This window comes from Alternaria arborescens (assembly GCF_004154835.1).
Source record: "Alternaria arborescens strain FERA 675 chromosome Unknown contig_3, whole genome shotgun sequence".
Classification (NCBI taxonomy): Eukaryota; Fungi; Ascomycota; class Dothideomycetes; order Pleosporales; family Pleosporaceae; genus Alternaria; species Alternaria arborescens.
The window spans coordinates 1532919-1552386 of record NW_021167858.1 but is presented as its reverse complement, the minus strand read 5'-3'; the positions used below and the strand labels follow the sequence as shown (position 1 = coordinate 1552386).

At 52.3% G+C, this 19468-nt stretch overlaps 6 protein-coding genes across 6 annotated transcripts; 3 read left to right on the top strand and 3 right to left on the bottom strand.

The window, feature by feature from the left end:
• Nucleotides 1–25: 25 nt before the first annotated feature.
• On the bottom strand, nucleotides 26–4821 carry AA0111_g2038 (Inositol hexakisphosphate and diphosphoinositol-pentakisphosphate kinase; the record flags this gene model as incomplete). Its single annotated transcript, XM_028647765.1, has 4 exons — nucleotides 26–311; nucleotides 368–472; nucleotides 524–4235; nucleotides 4320–4821. 4 exons carry the CDS (start codon nucleotides 4819–4821, stop codon nucleotides 26–28), a joined length of 4605 nt encoding a protein of 1534 aa, XP_028510902.1.
• Nucleotides 4822–5537: 716 nt separating this feature from the next.
• On the top strand, nucleotides 5538–8803 carry AA0111_g2037 (hypothetical protein; the record flags this gene model as incomplete). Its single annotated transcript, XM_028647764.1, has 3 exons — nucleotides 5538–5666; nucleotides 5719–7539; nucleotides 7592–8803. 3 exons carry the CDS (start codon nucleotides 5538–5540, stop codon nucleotides 8801–8803), a joined length of 3162 nt encoding a protein of 1053 aa, XP_028510899.1.
• Nucleotides 8804–9368: 565 nt separating this feature from the next.
• AA0111_g2036 (hypothetical protein) lies at nucleotides 9369–9798 on the top strand (the record flags this gene model as incomplete). Its single annotated transcript, XM_028647763.1, has 3 exons — nucleotides 9369–9449; nucleotides 9509–9569; nucleotides 9680–9798. 3 exons carry the CDS (start codon nucleotides 9369–9371, stop codon nucleotides 9796–9798), a joined length of 261 nt encoding a protein of 86 aa, XP_028510900.1.
• Nucleotides 9799–10949: 1151 nt separating this feature from the next.
• Nucleotides 10950–12019, bottom strand: AA0111_g2035 (hypothetical protein; the record flags this gene model as incomplete). Its single annotated transcript, XM_028647762.1, has 2 exons — nucleotides 10950–11218; nucleotides 11290–12019. The coding sequence occupies 2 exons, from the start codon at nucleotides 12017–12019 to the stop codon at nucleotides 10950–10952; spliced, it is 999 nt and encodes a 332-aa protein (XP_028510897.1).
• Nucleotides 12020–14820: 2801 nt separating this feature from the next.
• Nucleotides 14821–16345, bottom strand: AA0111_g2034 (hypothetical protein; the record flags this gene model as incomplete). Its single annotated transcript, XM_028647761.1, has 2 exons — nucleotides 14821–15250; nucleotides 15306–16345. The coding sequence occupies 2 exons, from the start codon at nucleotides 16343–16345 to the stop codon at nucleotides 14821–14823; spliced, it is 1470 nt and encodes a 489-aa protein (XP_028510898.1).
• A 692-nt stretch (nucleotides 16346–17037) lies between these two features.
• AA0111_g2033 (hypothetical protein) lies at nucleotides 17038–18813 on the top strand (the record flags this gene model as incomplete). The annotated part of the gene is made up of 4 exons (XM_028647760.1): nucleotides 17038–17108; nucleotides 17159–17396; nucleotides 17450–18279; nucleotides 18345–18813. The coding sequence occupies 4 exons, from the start codon at nucleotides 17038–17040 to the stop codon at nucleotides 18811–18813; spliced, it is 1608 nt and encodes a 535-aa protein (XP_028510895.1).
• Between the last annotated feature and the right edge of the window lie 655 nt (nucleotides 18814–19468).

Genomic DNA, 19468 nt, shown 5'->3' with positions numbered 1-19468 from the left:
CTATCAATAATGCCTCATCTTCTTCTTACTCCTTCTCTACGTCTAGCGCCGGCGGCGGTAAGCCCGTTGGACTGATTTCATTATCAAGCGCCAAGCGTTCCGGACTTACAATCTCTCCTGGGCTTATTATTTCGCCCTTCTCATTTGCAATAGGTATGTGTGACGCGTCTTCATCTCGCTCGTCTGATCGACCTCGCTCTTCACTCTCAGTCATTTTATGCTCTTTCCCATTCCCATTAGTGCTACGCTCGAAAGCCTCAGGAACCTTTTCGCTGAGGTCGATGGCGACGAAGGATTTCGGGAGTTTGACGCTGGAAATCGTTAGTGCAAGCTTCTGAAGCATTTGATAGCTATGAGAGACACTTACGTATGGAACTTTGCGCGAAGAGTCTCGAGGACTTCTTTCCAATCTTGGTGGAGAGTGAGGCTGCGACGAGGCGCGAAGCCAATCATATGGCGTGAGTCCAATTGTCTATTCACATTAGTAGCCACCGAGGTATATAAGGCAGAAAGCGTGACTTACACATCAAGTGGAGCGAAGGCATGACAGCCTGGCGATAACGTGATGCGAATACTATAGTTGAAGGTGTGCGGCTTATCATCAATACTAGCATTCTCCGACTCGTAGAGCTCGAAGTTTATCTGCGACAAGTAATCGAGCTCTGGAATAGCATTGCGTTCGATCTTGGTCTTGATACCGCCCTCCAGAATGCAGTTGAGCAATGTGTAGATGTGTGATTCCTTGGTGAAGTAGAAGAAGCTCTTCGGCATGTCAGACGCCTGAAGCTCTTCCAGGTCTCCAACAATCTCTTTGAGTAGTGGAAGCGATGTAAGTAGGCCAATCTCTAGCTTCTCCTCGCTCTCGATGCCGTATTCCTGTGGTCCGATGTAGTCGAACAAGACCTTGCAGAGGTGGTACATCTCACGTAACTTGACAAGTCGCGCATCAGTCTGTGCCTTGGACGTCGCGGTCCCGAGACCAGAATACAGCTTGAAGTACGACTCGTGTACATACGATGGGGGCGCAGGAGCTTTGACGGTAAGCTCAGACTTGCGCCTGAAACCCATGCGATGGGACAGGCTACCGCGCTCATGGGTCTTTTCCGTGCTCTGTTCTTTCTCCTTCGCCTCCGCCTTCAACTGAGCTTCTGATGGACTGGGGCCAACTGGTATCGACTTCCCTGAACTGTTGTCAGGCGTAGTCTGCTTTGACCCGTCCGCAACTGAGTCTTCATCGACAAAGCTGGCATCGGGCGTAAACACCCATTCAAGGAAGGCGCGGTTGTGTAGGGCGTCGAACTTCATCGTGTCGTAAAGCTCAGATATTTTGCTTGGGTCGACTTTATCAGCGTCTCCAAACTCCTTGAACAACTTCTCCCACCGTTCTTTGAAAAGTTCAGGGCCTTCATTACAGCACCAACGTGATTGAATATGGTTAACATTGGTGTACTGGGATTGCCCTGACGATTGTGCCCCGCCTGGTGGAGATGCTAGTGCAGCTAGGGATGAGATCGCTTCAGATTCGATCTTCTTGAAGTTGTGGTTCATAACGCGCTGATGGAACTTCATCAGATCCACCACTTGCCGAACGACAATGTAGGGCTCTGGTACATCTTTCGGCCACGCGAACTGAGGTGGAGCTTTGTCGCCCGCGCGTAGCAAAGTCTTGAGCTTCTTCTTGACCTTGTCCATGACATCCTTTGCCGCGTTCGAGTCGTCTAGAAGGTCCTTGCGAACTGAGATGTGCTCAGATTGGTACTGTTCCTTTTCCAGGAATGACGCTCCAAATATCTGTGCACTGGTGGTCACTCGTCGCTCCGAGCTGCTGAAGATATGAACATCGTCTAATACATCCCGATTCATCAACAAAAGGTCGTTGCGGAAGTTCGCACCCATGTCTTGTGTTTGGTGTCGAGCGGAGTGAGTAGGTTCACCTCCCCACTTAATAATCAGCTGTAGTTTGTCCAGCACCATGTTGTTATCTTGCGCGGTGATACGAGACAAGGTAACACCAGACATGGAGTCACTCCTGTTCTTAAGTGGCTCGGGTCCGCCTTCTTCGCTGGTAGCCTCGGTCGTCTCCTTAGCATCAGCAGTTGGCTCAGGCTTTTGTGCCTCAGGAGTTTCTTCGGGTAAAGTCTCTCCTGGCAGCAGCTCTTCCTTTCTTCGCTTCCGGAACATAGGCTTGATCTGCACTTTTGTTCCAGGCCAAGCGCCCTTCTTATTCAGATACAATTGCAGCTCACGCAGCTTCTTCGAGTCTTCCAGGCCTTCGTCCATAGCCAACTTGACGGCATCGCTCACACTTTGCAATGCTACCTCTCCAATCAGTAGCACTTCTGCCTGGTGACCTTTGAGTAGGTCGACGAATGGCTTGGAGTGGAAAGTGTACTTGAACTTCTGCTTCGGAGTGCGATCCGCATGTCGAATGACAGACACAACACCTTTGAGCTTCCACTGTGCCGCCGTTGCTGGAGGGGGTACCTCCAGATGATCTTCTGACATTGACCTTTCTGGTTCGAGTTCCAGATCGTCTTCTTCGAATGCAGACGGAAGTGTTATATCAGGCTCGGACGCCGGGCCATCTGGTGTTGAAGTAGAAGTAAAGGCTGTTGGGCTCAGAACTGTAGCAGGATTGGGTTTTTCGAAACTAGGTGAGGATGCGGTAGGGGTAGAACTGAGTGATGTGTCGGGTGACGAGGGCATAGTGTTGGATTGCCGCATATGATGGAGGTTGTGCGCATGATTTCCCATTCTCGACATGCTGGGACTCTTGAAGAGTTTCCCAAGAGTCTTACGGTGGTTTGAAGCACCCTTTCCAGGAATGTCTGTACCAGCTTGTGCGTCGGCAGCAGCATGTTGAGCAGCATCTTTGCGTTGTTTCCGCGCGATCTCTTTCAAGAACATGTCTTTTAGGATGTTGGCCGCCTTGTCGTAATAATCGCCGTTGTCCTTCACAAAGCTCCACCCATTGACATCGATAACGTAGCTCTGGTCTCCAGTGCGGAGCAGATCAAATCCGCACACCCGCTGACCAAATCCTTCTGAAATCTTTGCTGCAATAGCGGCCTCTGACTCGCTCAGTTTCGTGACATATCGGACTTCCTTGCCGCTAGGGTTGCGCTTAACAAGACCATCAACTACTGGTGACTTTCTTGTCTCGGCATGGCAGAAGTTTGGTCCGACGGTATAGGCTTTGACGTCTTCAGAATTCTCCACTTGTAGAAATTGCTCGTAAATGTAACTGCCTGTTGGTTCGAGTATGGCCCTCGGTACGTCGAGAGTCTCATCCTTTTCCGAGCTCTTGTTGTTGATCTTTCTGAACAATCTGCGGCCACCGCCGCCATCCTTCTTGTGGAAGTAGATGTGGATGTTGTGGTCTTCACCACTCACTGGCTTCTCTACGAATGGCTTTGTGAGAGTAACGCCATCAACGCGGATGGTGTTGTTATCGTCGATGAGTTCAATGTTCTTCGGAGCCTGGAAGCCTCCACCAGTGCCGTCTTCAGGCCCTTCCAGCTTCAGACCTGTTCTTTCGTACAAGGCTTTGGCGAATTCAGCCGACGGTAGCTTCGGTCCACCATCACGACTGACGTCGATGCGCTTTGGCGTGGGAACGCTGAGCTTGTCCAGTATACCAAGGCACAGGCGGCGATCCCACAGCACCTGTTGCATGGGCAGGTCGTTCACGCAGAAGGGCTTGCGCAGTCGGGTGTAGGCAATGGCCTTGTCCAGGGGGAAGCCATCGGAGAAGAAGGAGATGAGGAAGTCGCACACTGGCCAGTTCTCCACGGCTTCGTCGAGGATGATCTTGTCGCCAAAGATCTTGACCTCGAACTCGTCGACCAACTTGCCAAAGATGTTGCGCGCAGGCTTACTGCGAGCTTTGGACTCGAGTGCGCATACGCCAATGATGCCTTTTGTCGGCTTCTTCTCCCTCATTTCTCGGCTAGCCGGGCTGCTGCTCGTAGCCGTGCTTCCGCTGATGCGTCTCTGGGCCGTCCGGCTGCGTGAGCGACGGGGCTGGGTTGACAGAGGCGGCTGGCTGGTGTGGGGAGGCGCGGGGTGGACTGGGGCGGCGCTGGGGCTCGCGGACTGATTGCTGGCGGCTTGGGCTTGGGGAAACAGCAATTGCGTAGGCGAGGCTTTTGTGCCGAGACTGCCATTCTGGCTCGAGGTAGTGACGGACAGCGACGAGGTGGCCGTCGTGGTGCCGTGTGGGTTCTCCATCCTTGCTGTGCAGAGTGGGTGGGTCAGTCAATGGCCGCCATGTGCATGTGAAAAAGCTACGAGGCCGTGTCGGCCCATGACGTACGTACCTTCCGGTTCAGAGCCCGCTACCGAACTTTTTCCACTCCAACTGTAGCCCCGATTGGAGATGGCAGACACAAACGAGGAGATGGACAGTCGCTTCGACTCTGTCGCTGCTGCAGTGCCGACGTCAGCTCGCGCATGTCGGAAGGAATCCGGCAGCAGCAGAGGATTTACTGGGGCGCTTGCAAGACTTCCCCGAGTGCTCTCTAGCGTTGGCGTCGCTTGATCCGAGTCGTCGACAGCAGAGCCAGACCAGGCATGTCCAAAATACTCAAAGAGACTGCTATCCGATGCCTTGGAGGGGCGGCGCGCGGGCAGGCTCTGTCGAATCGCCGCTCGACCAAGCGAAGGGACTGACACACTGGGACGCTCTACGTTGTCTCCGCCAGTCTCGGGTTCGCTCGATCTTGCCTTGCGACCTGCTGCTGATGCGCCGCTCGCACTCGAGAGTTGTTGCCATGACCGTGTGCTCTCAGAACTCACTGTACGGGAGAGTGACTGCTCCATGCTACCACGCCTTGGACCCGTGCGTCGCGGGGTTAATTGGACAGGGTCGCGAGATGGCTGGCACAATCGACGTTCGGCGACAGTATCCTCACGGCTTCCTCATGTCTTCGGGTGCGCAGTAGAAGATAATTCTCTAGGCAAGAAGGAATTCGAAACAGCAATTCACAGACGGTACGTCACTCAGCGCAACTTGGCAGCATGGTCCAACCCCATGATCTCAATGGACAGACTTGTGCGCCGCATGCATATGCTGTGCCGTTTCGAGCTCTAGATGTCCACTCTAGGGCTGCAGCGAGTCTACATGTGCGCCACGTGTTGCACATCACATCGGAACGGATCCCGCCCGGCGTGACTTGTAGCTACGCTTCTGGCATGCTTGGAGAGCACGTACTGATGCCTTGAGACATTGTAGATACAGGTCGAGACGTTTCTCACGAGTGTTCAATAGTCAAGGGCACGTTGCTACAGATGCATACGTGCGCTGTACATTGGAAGAAGGATGGCGAGGTTGCATCGAAGCCTACTACTGCCATTTGTGCTATGCATAGCGGGAAACGGACCCTGACGCTGGGTCGATCACTTGGCGTCGATCTTATCTAATCTAATCTTAATCTGATCTAATCTCATTTCCCAAATTTTTGGTCGCGCCGTCCGAGGTTGCGAGAACACCAGTCCATGCATGCGCTCTAGTCCTTCTTCCCCAAAACACACATAACATGGCAGGTCCAAAGGTACAGGAAAGTACCGGCAATGGTCCCGTGACTAAACGCCAGAAGACACAGAGCAATGGCGAAACGAGCTCTGCGTCGCTGGTCCGCCAGTCTAAGATATTTGCGCCGTTCCGAGTAAGCTCCAACGACGCCATCACATACTTGCGCACCGCTGACTCCATGGCAGACTGTTGGTCTAGTGTCGCCTACAGGTGTTCCCTTTACTACACTTCCCCTCGGCAAGACTACCTTCCAAATCACAACCTCCGTCGGCCGCTCTCTCCAAACCTACGACCTCAAGCGCGGACTCAACCTTGTCTTTATAACTCGACCGCAGACACCCGAGGATATCACTGCGACTGTGGCATGGAAGAAGGTCGTATTTGCAGCCTGGTCAAGTCCCAAGTCGAAAACCCAGGCTGGCGTGTGGGTGTTCCAGCGCGGAAAAAAGACTGCAGAGTTGGAGCTACCACGCGGCGGCATACAGCGCATCACAAGGCTAGTAGTCCTGGGAGAATGGATTGTAGGATGTGGCAAGACCGAAATCGAGATCTGGAGGACAGCTACCTTGGAGCACTACACGACCCTACAGGGCGCCTCTTCCAGTGCGCTCTCTGGCTGCATCTGCAACATGCCTACCTACTTGAACAAGATATTCGTGGGCCGAGCCGATGGGTCTGTTGAGATTTGGAACATCAGCACCGGAAAGCTGCTTTACACACTCCTTCCACCAGCAGCAGACTTTGGCGCTGTAACTGCACTACAGCCGACGCCCGCTTTGTCGCTCCTCGCTATCGCATACCAATCAGGTCCAATCACGATACACGATATCCGTGCAGACAAAGAGATTATGCGCCTGAACACGGGTGGCTCGCGGAAACCCTCAGTGACTTCCATCTCCTTCAGGACCGACGGACTGGGTGCCGGCGACGATGGTCGCGAAGACGGTGTCATGGCAACAGCTAGTCATGAAAGCGGCGACATCACCTTCTGGGACCTCAACAAGGGTGGTCGTAAAACTGGTACCCTCCGAGGGGCTCATGGGCCGCCTCCATCTGCGAGCGGAGGTGTCGGTGGTGGTATCAGTAAGATTGAATTCCTCGCGGGACAGGCGGTCATTGTATCGAGTGGCTTGGACAACTCGTTGAAGAGCTGGATTTTCGACGAAACACCCTTTTCACCCCTACCGCGCATTCTGCATTCTCGTGGCGGTCATGCTGCACCAGTCTCAACTCTCCGCTTCCTTCCCTCCAACTCGGACGGCTCTGATGATGTCGGCAAATGGCTTCTCAGCGCTAGCAAAGACCGGAGTCTCTGGGGCTGGAGCTTGCGACGAGATGGACAAAGCACAGAGCTTAGCCAGGGTGCTATCCAGAGGAAAGCAAAGAAGATGGGGCTGCTCAATGGAAATTTCGAAGCGTCCAAACACCATGTCAAGTTGGAAGATTTGAAAGCTCCAGCAATCACCTGCATGGCTTGTTCTCTCAATCGCGACGGTGGCATGGGTGCGATGCCTGGCGTAGCGGGTATATGGAACAACTCATCCAAGGTCAAGGGGCAGGATAAGAAAGCTATAGAAGTTAACATGACTGGATGGGAAAGCATCGTCACAGGGCACGCTGGTGACAAGACTGCAAGAACCTGGTTCTGGGGTCGTAAACGGGCCGGTCGATGGGCTTTCGACACAGGCGATGGTACAGAAGTCAAGAGTGTTGCAATCTCGTCTTGCGGCACATTTGCCGTGATCGGATCTGCAGGTGGCTCCATTGATATGTACAACCTTCAATCTGGCCAATTCCGACGCAGGTTCCCAGCTCGACTCACTCCAGTGGAAGCAAAACAGCACAAACTTCGACAATTGCAGGCCGAAGAGGCTCTGGAGTTTGCGGATGATGCTCCTCGAAAGTTTGCAAAGGGAGAAGGCAAGCACAAAGGAGCCATCACTGGTCTCGCTGTAGACGCTCTCAATCGCACGCTTTTAAGTTGTTCCGACGATGGCAAAATCAAGGTAAGTCAAACGTCCGTCTTTCTCACCCACCAGCGACTGACGCATATTGTAGTTCTGGGATTTTGCTACGGGCATTCTACTTCACGAGATTGATTGGTACCCTATGACGAAGATCAATGGTCTGCGCTACCACCGGAACAGTGATCTGATAGCACTAAGCTGTGACGATGGCTCGATCCGCGTATTGGACATCACAACCAAGAAACTTATTCGAGAACTATGGGCATCCCAATCCCATGTTGCACTGCAAACCCTCGATTACACCTTTTCGAGTGACGGCCGATGGATCATTTCTGCTGCCTCAGACTCCACCGTCAGAGTTTGGGACTTACCAACCGGCCATCTCATTGATGCTATGAAGCTGCCCAAAAAGTGCAACACCGTGGCATTCTCACCTTCGGGTGAGTTCCTTGCCACCGGCCTAGACGGCGAAGTAGGTGTGCATATCTGGACAAACCGAACACTCTTCACGCATGTATCAACCCGTCAAATAACAGAGGACGACATTGCCGAGGTCAGCGCGCCAACAGCATCTGGCGAAGGCGGTGTCGCTATCGTTGAAGCTGCCACCGAAGAGCAGGCGGAGGATGAGGATCAGGATGAAGTTACTGTTCCGGTCATGGACCAACTCAGCGACAAGATCACAACACTGAGCTTGGTTCCGAAGTCCCGCTGGCAAACCCTCTTACACCTTGACGTTATCCGTGCCCGCAACAAGCCCAAAGAGGCTCCGAAAGCGCCAGAAAAGGCCCCCTTCTTCCTCCCGTCACTTGGTCAAAACCAGGTCTCGGGAGCAGAAGACCATGCTCTCGCGCCACTCGATCAAGATCCGAAGTCTCGCATCTCCAGCTCTGCGCTTGCTTCGCGCTCTAGCGCCGCCACATCTACTGATGTCTTCAGCCGTCACCTTGTACATGCGACCGAAACTGCTGACTACACTCCTCTCCTAACTCACCTCTCTTCACTCCCGCCTTCGGCAGCGGATATTGCAATTCGCACTCTTGATACAACGGAGCCATACACAGAGCTGCGAACGTTCATCGAAGCGTTGACCGCGAGACTTCAAGAAGGCCGAGACTACGAGCTTGTACAAGCTTGGATGAGCGTATTTCTGCGACTCCATGGAGATATTGTTGTCAAAGACTCTGACCTAGTAGGCGAGCTAAGGAAGTGGCAGGAGGAGGCGAAGAGAGGACGCGAAAGGGTGGGCGGATTAGTGGGATACAGTGTCGGTGTAGTAGGATGGGTTCGAAGTGCGCGATGAGTCTTTCGCATGTGCACTTAGTTTAGCATGATGTATATACTCTTGTTCACAGCTGACGCTGGGACTCTGACAAAAGCGGCATGCAGATTGAATTTTCAGGTTGTCTTTTTACTGCCATTGCATATTCTCGGTCATGATTGATAGTCAATGATACCAAAAGGGATTGGAAAGCCCCAGATGGATATTATGTATATCTTTCTCTATCGCATCGTCGAATTAGAGGCTTTTCAGGATGCCACGACACGCCTCCTCGATTCGCCAACCTGTAACTGACCATATATCACAGCACAAGAAAGACTAGAAGAGGTCAGGCGCTCGACTGAATTACATAAGTATGAAATAAGATAGAATTCGTGATGATCGTTAGTAACAGTGTTGTACGTGAGCATGACCCGCTCTGCAGGTACCCCTTCTCCACCATGACATCACAGCAAAATACATCATCGAGATGATAGAAATTGAACACGACAGGAACTTCTACCCCTCATATCAACACATCTTCCTTTCCTCTTCCCTAAAATCCCATCAGACTATCACACCACCGAACCCATACTTACATTTCATCATGCCTCGCAACGGAGACGGATCTTCAGACAACGGTCCCATTGAGGTCGGCCAGGACGCAGTTCACGGTGCTTCTGGAGACGTAAGTACCCTCGTCTGCTACAACTTCTTACGAAAAGCTCGGCTCTGACCATATGGCAGGCAACTCTCCAGCACACAAAGAACAATGTCGCTCCCATGCCAGAGATTGAGAAGGGCGAAGGTACGACTCGTTTGCCCCACCTACCCCTCTTCGTTGCTCCTGCTCCTCAAATGACAGCAAAGAAGGAAAAGGAATGTTTTGAGAGGAAAGCAAATACTAACATGAGATAGCTATCGAAGGCATGAACGCCTCTGGCGCCGGCGACGCACCAAAGGCAGGCCACACCGGCCAAGGCAAAGCAGCTACCGACTCAAACAAGCCTGCCCCCGTCGACCAGGCCACCAAATAAGCAGGTCACCGAATAAGCTATCAGGGTAGTGCAAAGCTCGGAATCTAGGAAGAAATTCCGATGCATGCAAGGGCGTGTTGCCACAGCCGATAGATATGGCTGGCTAGCAGGCAAAGGAGTAACATCTACAGTACGACGGACTCCGAGTGACATCGGTAGTTGCGTTGCATTGCATTGCGCATGCAAGGGCCCAGATAGCTACGACTGTAACGAATGAAAGCAACAAATGTAAAATGCCATCCTAAAGCAATATGTTCTAGATCCGGTGTTTGTGGGGCAAAGCGGTGTACATGTCGTGCGGTGTACTGTTGTTTTGCATGCAATGCCCTGCGACGCCAAAATGGTGTTGAGCAATTCAGGCCGATCTTTTCATGTGGTTAAGCGAAAACTGATAAGCCCCGCGCACATTGCAAAGACCGATTCCTTTGTATGGGTCCCGACACGGATGAGCTGAGCAGTACAAGTTTACGACTGCTTCGTATTGCGGATGTTCGAACTCCGCAGCAGCCTATGAATAGACTTTCACGAGTGCCTGGTCACGTCATCCGACAACCTAGAATAAGTTGGTGTCAACTGGGCTGGTAGTTTGAGTGGAGGTTGTTGGCGTCAGCCTGCATGCGAAGTGTGTCTCGCCTCAGCTGAGCCGGAGTCCGAAGTGGAGGTGGGATGGTTAGCGTTGGAAGGGGGGAGAATCGTGGAGAATCGGTGACACACTGGAGTGGCAGTGGGTACTCAACAAAAAGCACGTTGAGAAGGTCGAGCATCCAAGTCAATGAGAAGACATCACGATGCAAAGGAAGAAGAGTGAATGAATAGTAGATCATGGTATTTGGCCAGATAAAGGCACCAGCCCTTGGTGTATCTTGTCCGCCATATATCCCATCAAGGAAACAATATCCAGAAAGGTTACCAAGTCTAAACGAAACTGTTGCTACAAGAGTGTACACGCTCAGAACGCCGTCCCACGCCCGGTAGTGATGCCACACCCCATGTTTTCCCAACCAAGTGCCCCCGTTAACCTCAATGATCGCACCTTACGCCTACCCAATTGCTTAGGCCTAGAAGACCTCATCAGTCGTGAACCACAGCCACCATCCACCAACTCAGCTTGCTTCTTCGCCCCCTTGGTGGATTTCGCGACAGCGATAGTGCTAAAGTTGTCCCGCTGCGAGGGCCTCGTCGCTAACCGAAGTTGCGCCAGAGGCACTCTGCAAGTCGTTGAACTTTGCATCAAAGCCGTCAAGAAAGGCATAAGAGTTTGAGAAAGAGCTGTGGTCGAAGGGTGTTGGACCGAAGACATCGCCTGAAGAAGAGTCGACCATGCTAAAAGCGGGCTCCATTGGCGCAGTCGTTGTTGGACTGCACTTTGGGAAGGGCTCGAAGTCGAAGAAGTTTTCCATGACGACAGACTTCTCATCGACTGGAGCGTAAGGTTGAACAGAGAAAGGTAGGCCCAGATCGCCCGTAGAGAGGTTCCCGAAGTCGACTGACACGGCAGGTCGCACAATATCGCGGCAGGATATTGTGTCGAGTCGAATTCGGGAGAAGCCTCAAAGCTTGACGGGGGTGTCTCGGGTTGACAGGATGAGTCACGGGGTGAGTCCATCGAGTCCATGGACTCGGGAGGGCTGGGGAAGGATGTTGGGATCTGCGCGGGGCAGATGGTGTCGAAGGTGTCACTGGGTGGTGTAGCTAAGTCGAAGACCTGTTGGGGTGCTTCGCCAGGGTACTTGGAGCGGTAATATCTAAGCTCGGCCTCCATCTCGGCCATCTTTTGTTTGTAGGCCTGCATGTTGGCCTCGAGCTCGTCCTTCTCGGTCTGTAGAACTTCGTATTCTTGTCGTTTGCGTTCGCGCGAGTTGTGGGCGGCGAGGCGGTTGCGCTTTACGCGTTCTATCCGCCGTTGCTCCTTCTCGTCCTCGGTCTTGGCCCGCTTCCGTGGGGGTAGGCTGGTTTTGGGTTCGGGGAGCACCTGGCCCCACGACTTGCGCTTCTTCACGGGCTTGGAGCCATTGCTCTCGGGTGCAGGTGTGTGTGATGCTTCCGACGAGTTGGACGAGTGATGTGCGGGTGAGGGTGAGTGGTCGTAGTTTTCAATCATCTCCATCTTGATGGTAGTAGGCATGGCCTCAACGGATGGTGGGGGGAGAGGCGTGGAAGTCATGGCCGAGTTGTTCATGGTCTGGGAAAATAGACTAGAATCGAAGGTGTACTGAGCCATGGTGAAGTCGACAGTTGATGGGGCTATGAGTGGGCATAGTGGGTGATTATCACTAGGACCCGGGCTGTGCGGCGAAGAGGACAGGTGGCATTCACGGACACTTTAATAGGCAGCTGCCAAGCGCAGCCATGGACCCCTAGTGCGCTTGCCCGCATCGGGGCTACGCTAATTGAGCCCACCCTCCGATACACGCCCCCTACGCTAGGAAGTCAGGAACTCAGCCGCCCGCCCCGTCGTTTCACTACCCAAGTCAGGGGACCGTCGTTGCAGTCTTCGTCCTACAACCTGCCGGACTTGATTCCTGCTTGCATGTGCCGCTTCTACCACCATCAGACGACGGGGCCGCTGTCCCAGGCTTCCGTCTCTCTTGCTTCTGACGGAGGCGTAAACGGGCTTATCCAACTCCGACGTGCAATCGAGGCGTAGCACGAGCTGGTATTAGCCTTCTCATGCTCGACCCACCTGTATCACTCGGTGCACCTCAGTGGCGACACGAAACAAATTCAATGTAGCATGTCGTAAGATGCCGTCAGCCAAACCCAATACGCCCCAACGCCGCGCTGCATCCAGTCCCCTCCGGATCAACTTCACAGTCACGCACACCCCCCAATTATTGCCCTCAATATGCTCGTATACTTCAGGCACGGCTGGCGTAGATGAAGGTCCGAAGCCGTTCCTTCTCGAAGCATCTGCACCCCATAGTTCCAATCTATTTTGCCGGGTCGCTAACTATTCCACCCACACATCTTCATATCCCCACACAACCTTGCAATCTATCGTGACTTCCATAGTGCGGCCTGTTGCCGGAAGATTTGCGCAACCTGGGGTAGACTTCCTTTGTTCGTGGAAACACCAGGGAAGCCGCATAGAAGCTTAGCCTTAGCTTCCTTCCTTTATTGCTGCTCAAAACCGAAGCGTCACACGAGTCCCTTTGCCTCCGGCTCTTTTGGAGCAAAGGGTCCCTGGTGAGTTTCTGCGAGTTTCCACTCAAGCTTTACGAGCATGTGAGACGGAGGCTTTCCGGTAGTAAGAAAATAACAAGCCGGTGGTTCATTGATCAGCTCTCACAATCCTGCGGTACCGAAATTACTTTTGCCTTGTCGTTCTCTTGTCATCCTATCTTCCGCAGCCGCCACGCAATGGACTGGGTGCGCACGAATTTGGTCTTGGATAAAGATGGCGTGCGTAACAGTGGGCTAGCGTCTCATGCGTTCTTTGTCGTGGGCATCGCACTCTGGTCCACCAACCGACTCGTCACCGTTTCAGGCACCAGTATTCGGACCTATCGCATCGGAGCCGCCTACAGTACAGCGATCTAGATCTTACCACCGAAATTCTTGACTCAGTACACAAGATCTACATCAGTAATACTGCCGCCTACCGGCTATCCTCTAACGGGCTTCTCAGGAGAGCATGTGGCTCTTACCAATACTCCAGCGGACCAGATGTGCCCTCTTCTTCGCAGAACAACATGTCAGTGCGGGCCGATGCTGGTAGAGCTGGTGCGTGGTGATCCAATAAAGGATAGGGGAACGTTACGACGACGTCTACGAAGCAATCGTTGCCGCTTACGCAGCAGTCTTAAGACCACATTACCATCGTGACGAGAATGCTGCCGTCTGCTCAAACGTCATGCAATGGAAGTGCCCGAACGGCTTTGTGAGGAAACGAGCATCTTTGTTGAAATGGTGTTGTGAGCCGAAGCAAAGCCAAATTTGGTGCCAGACTCGTAACAATAAGATCGCTGCTGGACGTGCGCTGCCACTCACTATTCAAGGCACTCATATAGAAAGTGGGCTATCACAAGCGTCTCTAAGACTAGTGATATCGCAAGGTATCAGCACAACCCCACATGCGTCCACTCTGAGCATCATCATCATCAGAGCTTCGTTTACCAATTGAACTTCACATTGTGATTACAGATGATCCATCTCCGACATCTTGTTACAGGAATTTAGCACTTAGAAAGGTGTTACATGTAGCAAGCAGCATAGAGGTTCATATCCGTTTTGAACCAGTAGCCGGACGCATTGCAATCCAGGGGAAAGAACATCGACGACAATATCGAGAATGGGGTTGTAGTTTGGAATGCTGGTGCGATATCTACACGTCAGACACAGGCACCGAGAGAGCACCTGTATGCTGCTGAAGGAGACTCAGCAGCCCTGATGTGGCGACCAGAATGCAGTATTGCGTTGGTCATGAAGAAAAAAGGCAGTATCTTGTGTCAATGACGTTTTGAGATAATTCCAGTGCGCGGCAGGGACCCGCTTATTGAGATGTTTTATCTCAAAATATGTTTTCTGGTCCGTACATTCGTCCATGCACTCTTTCTCCCTGTACAGAGGCGATGCATTATTCAGAGGAAGCGCTGTAATCAAGGCATTAAACGATCCTGTACTAGGCTATCATCGTGCCAGTGTGTGTGTTGCGACCAAGAAGCACGTGGCGCTCGGCCTTGTCGCCATTCATCAACGACATGTACGTAGCGCGCCAAACGAACAGCGGATAGACGTGAATTGTCAAGGTACGAGATGCAAAGGGTCGTAAGATCATGGCCAAGACATTAATGTAGAAGAGCAGTAAACTGTGTATTATGAATGACTCGGAGCCGTGTCCATGCGGCGCTTCATTCAGATATCGCAAAAATATGGCGAGATGTACCTAGTTGGATCCTCTTTCTTGAATACGGGACCTGTTGATATATCGTACGCCAAATCACGCCGTGCTGGAAACAGTACCGGTATCTAAGACAGCATATGAGTAAATAGGTTCCTGGATTCCAGTCTGGTTTGGATGTCTCAAACCGGGACGCCCACAAAGCCTATCTTCGGTCTCACTCTTGCACCATCAGTGCTCTCCCCACCCCATTGACTACGCCACTCTTGTTCCTCAGCCTTGACCTGCTCAAGAGCTTCAAGTTCTTCGGGCTTCATTTTTAGCCTGTCTTCGTCGTCCAAGACTGGTAGGCCATTGGTGCCAACATCAACGAAGTCACCGTCGGGTCCGGGTATACCTAGCCCGGCGAAAGGAGGCTGTTGGAAAACAGAGTCGACCACGAGGTATTTGCGACGGACCAGCGGAGGCACGTCGGTTTCTTCGGCTGAGACCTCTTCCCATCGTGCATGTGTAGGTTGTGTGACCTTTGGATAGCACATCAGGTTGGTGTGTGGATCGTAGACACCAGTGAGGTTTGCTTTCCGTAGCTTAGAGAGGTTTGAGTTGAATCGACTGGGATAAGTTAGCTTTGCTGATTATAGGTTGATAAAAGGGAAGTTTTGCTTACCTTGCAGCTCGTCCATGCTCGAACTGCCAGTTAGCAGAGGTTATGTTGACCTTCCGCTTCCCAGGCACAGGCTTGCCATTAGCGGTTGGCACACTAGGCACACCAGTATGGTACACACTACTGGCACCATGCCAAGCGACGTATTGGTTCTTGTTGTATGGCTCCCCAGGAGGCGGTAGCCTGTCGTTGGGGTCTGCAATTTCCCCTTCGACTGCGCCGCTTTCCTTTGCTGCAGTAACATAGTAATCGTCGATGATCCTCTTACCTCCGATGATGATGCGTGCGCCAAACTCACGGAAGACGGATCTGGCTGTGACGACACCAATAGCACGACCCTTGTATGAGTGTGGGATGATGTCGCGGTCGATCAAGTCCCTCTTCTCGGTATCGTCGATGATGATTTTGTAGAGCTTCATGTGTTTTGTGAAGAACAGATAACTATCCCTGAATCCACAACAACGGGCTGGTTCTGTCGACAGCATGTACTGTCTGTCGCCTCTGCCCTTGATAGTGAATATGCGCACACGGTAGTCTCGTCCGCCCATAAGGTTGCCGAGTTTGTCGACCTTCTGCTCGCCTTCCTCGTCTTCCGGTAAGTCGACCTCATCATTGACTACATCCATCATGTTGCCCTCCTTGTCAATGGGGACGCGCGTCGTGTGCGATGGCCCTCCTTTTGGTGGCCGTCCTCGACCTCCGCCTGACGGCCGTCCCCGCTTGCGCTTAACGGGTGTACCGCTTTCAGAGTTGTCGGGTTCGACAACGTTCCAGTCTGGTGGTCTGTTCTTAGGAGGGCGACCAAGACGCTTCTTGCGGGGAAATGGCTGGATGACTGCTGGAGAGGGCGAGCGCTCAGAGGGTGCCGCTTCCTCGTCGCTTCCTTGAACTGCTGAGTCGGCATCTTCTTCCTCTTCCTTGGGTGTGTCGGCGCGCGATTCTGGAGCATCTACCATTTCCTCGTCACTGTCCTGCTGAGGTGTTGCGCTGCGAACAGGCGTACTGCGACGCGCTGCAGCTCGAGAAGGGCGACCACGCGCCATTGTGGCTAGTCGAGAACGATGCTAGTGTGGCGCGTCTGAGGCTGGCGACGATGAGTGTGGCGTGCGTATGGGCGACTTCTACTCGGATACTCGAATATAAATTGGGTGAAGGGCGGCGTTGAAAGTTGATGATGCGCTTGCACTCCACGACTGCTAACGTTCGCGACGTGAAGGAGCTAAGCAAGGGTCTGGTGCACGGGCTGACCCAATCACGTGCACCGCTTGAGCCAAGCGTTGTCCATTCACGCCTTCTCAGATTCAGCCGCATGTATTCTTGCACGCCTCACTGAAGATATGCATTCGTCATCAGCGAGACTGGGTGAGCGCTCCGATACATGCATACGCCATACGTCAATACACAATGATTATCTCTGGACATGCGATCAAACTCAGCATGTTACATCGCTATCCTATGTATCCTGAGATTTGGTTCTTACTTCCTCAATCTGCTGACGAGTTGTTCCTGCCGAGCACATCACAATGCTCTTGCAAACTACCAGCCAATGTCACGTAAAGTCAGCTTGGCAGGACCTGACCTGTATATCAACAAACATAGCTTAGGGTCAAGAGCCTCGGACTCAAGTGCCATACGCTTGTACTTGCTCGTGGCGTCAACCGTTCAATCGATTTCGTAGTCTTTAGCACACTCTCGAGCCTACAGTGTATAACCAAGGTAGCAACGAAAAGTCATCATGCCTCTCGATCGCCTCATCAAGGCCAAGAAGAGCGTTTCGGATGTATTCACTCGGATGAGCGGTGCTCCGTGAGCGACGGTCTTTTCTACCCTGTTCCTGCCATGCTAATTATCTCAAGGATTCATTCACGTTCTCCTAAGCGGAATGAAAACGATGCACCAATTTATGAGACTCCGAATCCATATTCACCAGGAGCAAACTCCACCGTACACGATGCAAGTGACGGATCACCTGTACGAAAAGGTCTAATGGGGTCGTTGCGAAAGCAAAAGCTGCGGAGCATTAGCTCATTACGAAGTCTGCGGTCGCCTACCAAGACCAAGCAGCTCGACACCCCTGCATCACCGCCGGCCGACGTAAGTGTCCCTTCAAATTGTGGCGAAACATCTACTGAAGTTGTGTTTTACAGGGTCCTTATACTTCCAAACACCGCCTTAATTCATCACTCGTACTCGACTTCGAGGAATCACCCCCTGACAAAACAATATTCGATCTCGACCGCAAAGACTCTATCACCTCAAGCTTGAGGGTTCATCACTCCTCGCCCGTGCCTGTTCCGACATCTGAGAAACGGAATCTGCAATCATCTGTCGATTTATCGCTCATTCCTTTTGGAACTGTACCGCTTTCACCAGCTCCCATCCAGAGAATCTTGGAGCTGGACCAGACTGGGAGCACCCCTTCGCCAACGTCCATCCTAGCATATAACCCAGATCAAGAAACGATGAAGAGTACGGCATCAACAAAGAGTGCTCTCTCTGATAGTCTTCATGGTGCTGGAATCTACCTCGATGAACCCGTTGTCAATCACGACGATTTAGAGCTCAACCATCTGGTTCCAGACGAGTCCCTCACGAAAATCAATAACACTGAAGAGTCACGACAATCACCAGCCCGTGAAGAGACTTCTGGTGTACATCGTATGGAAGATTCATCGACCCACAAGACAGACGACGAGCAAGTTTGCACACGAGGCAGTGCCACCAACAAAGCACTGAATGCAGCAGATGTAAACAAGATGGTAGAAAAGCAGGCAAAAGTCATACTCGATAAGGGTTATCATGCAAGGACCTATCGTCGAGCAGATGGGAGATGTCGACTCAAGATCAAGCTGCTCGCTTCCGACTCGGAGGGTGGCGACGACAACGCTCAATGTGATAATGAGATACCGTTCAAGCTTGTTGGTCCTCAAGCAGACAGATTAGTGTCGGAACTTGGCTCCATCGTTCGGGAAAATGGGTACGAAATGTTCCTGAATGAATTGCATCTGAGAAACACACTGACTGCGTATATGCACCTTGTAGGATGGTTTTTATATCTGATGATAAGCTTGACAAGGCGTTTGCAGCGGGAAAACTTCCAGCATATCTAGATATTGCTCTGGACGAGGACAATGCCATGGTTGTGCAGAGCCACCTCCACAGCCCGACAGAGATGGGGAAGCACGATAGCACCTGGGGCCAGCATACAGGACTCTACGATGGCTCGGGCTACGGAGCGGGATCCAGCTTACGGCCTGTGACGGATGCGACTGAGATGGCAGACGTGTCTTCCACAAGCATCCCTGGAGCATTCTCAGACCATGAGAATGAAGCTCCCACAATCATTCGCAGGCTGTGGGAGAAAACCTATCGTCACGGTCTTGATACAGACTTTCTTGGACAGGCTATCGTGGGTGACGCAGCAATCTCCGAGGCGCATGAGCAACCCGAAAGCCATTTCAAGAACTACAAGCCTGTCCAGGGTATGCTCAATCCTCGTGGCAATGCATAGATCACCAAGTACGCGGGTCAATATGCAAGGTCGGTCAGGATCGCTGGGTCGGGCCGTAAAAAGTGTGAGGATGACAGAACAGGAAGGATACATGCGGCATCATTCGTAGAAAACAGCATCATTCCATCAATAGAGTCTCTATAGCTAGCAATGCACCACACAAGCTCTTCAATGTACGCGTCTTCTTGCTTGTCTCATATATGCGATGCAGGGGTTTCGCGTTCCTTAACTCTCGTGATGATACGATGGCATCCAATAGCCGGACGTACAATGGACGTCAAAGTGTGCAAATGATCCGAGTCTTGCATCAGTTAGTCGGACCAGCGGTAATCTAAAGCGGCGGAAGGCCGGGCTCCAGAGGGTGTTCTGGAGAAAATCAGGCCATGTCGGTCATGCTACTTACCCGAGTTTGGGACGTCGACTAGGGTGCGGAGTGGATCAGCAAAGGTATGCGGAACAGCTCGTACGATGTTTTGCGTCGGCGGTGGATAGGAACATGATCCAACACATGATGATTATGCTGTGATGTGAGACGGCGTTTGTGCGCCAGCCTAGACAAAGAGGAGTTATTGGCACCTTTAAAGGTCTGGCGGCGGGCGGCTCGGGCATGGAGACGTCGACTTGTTCGTTTCGCTGTTACGTTGTCCCTCGATTT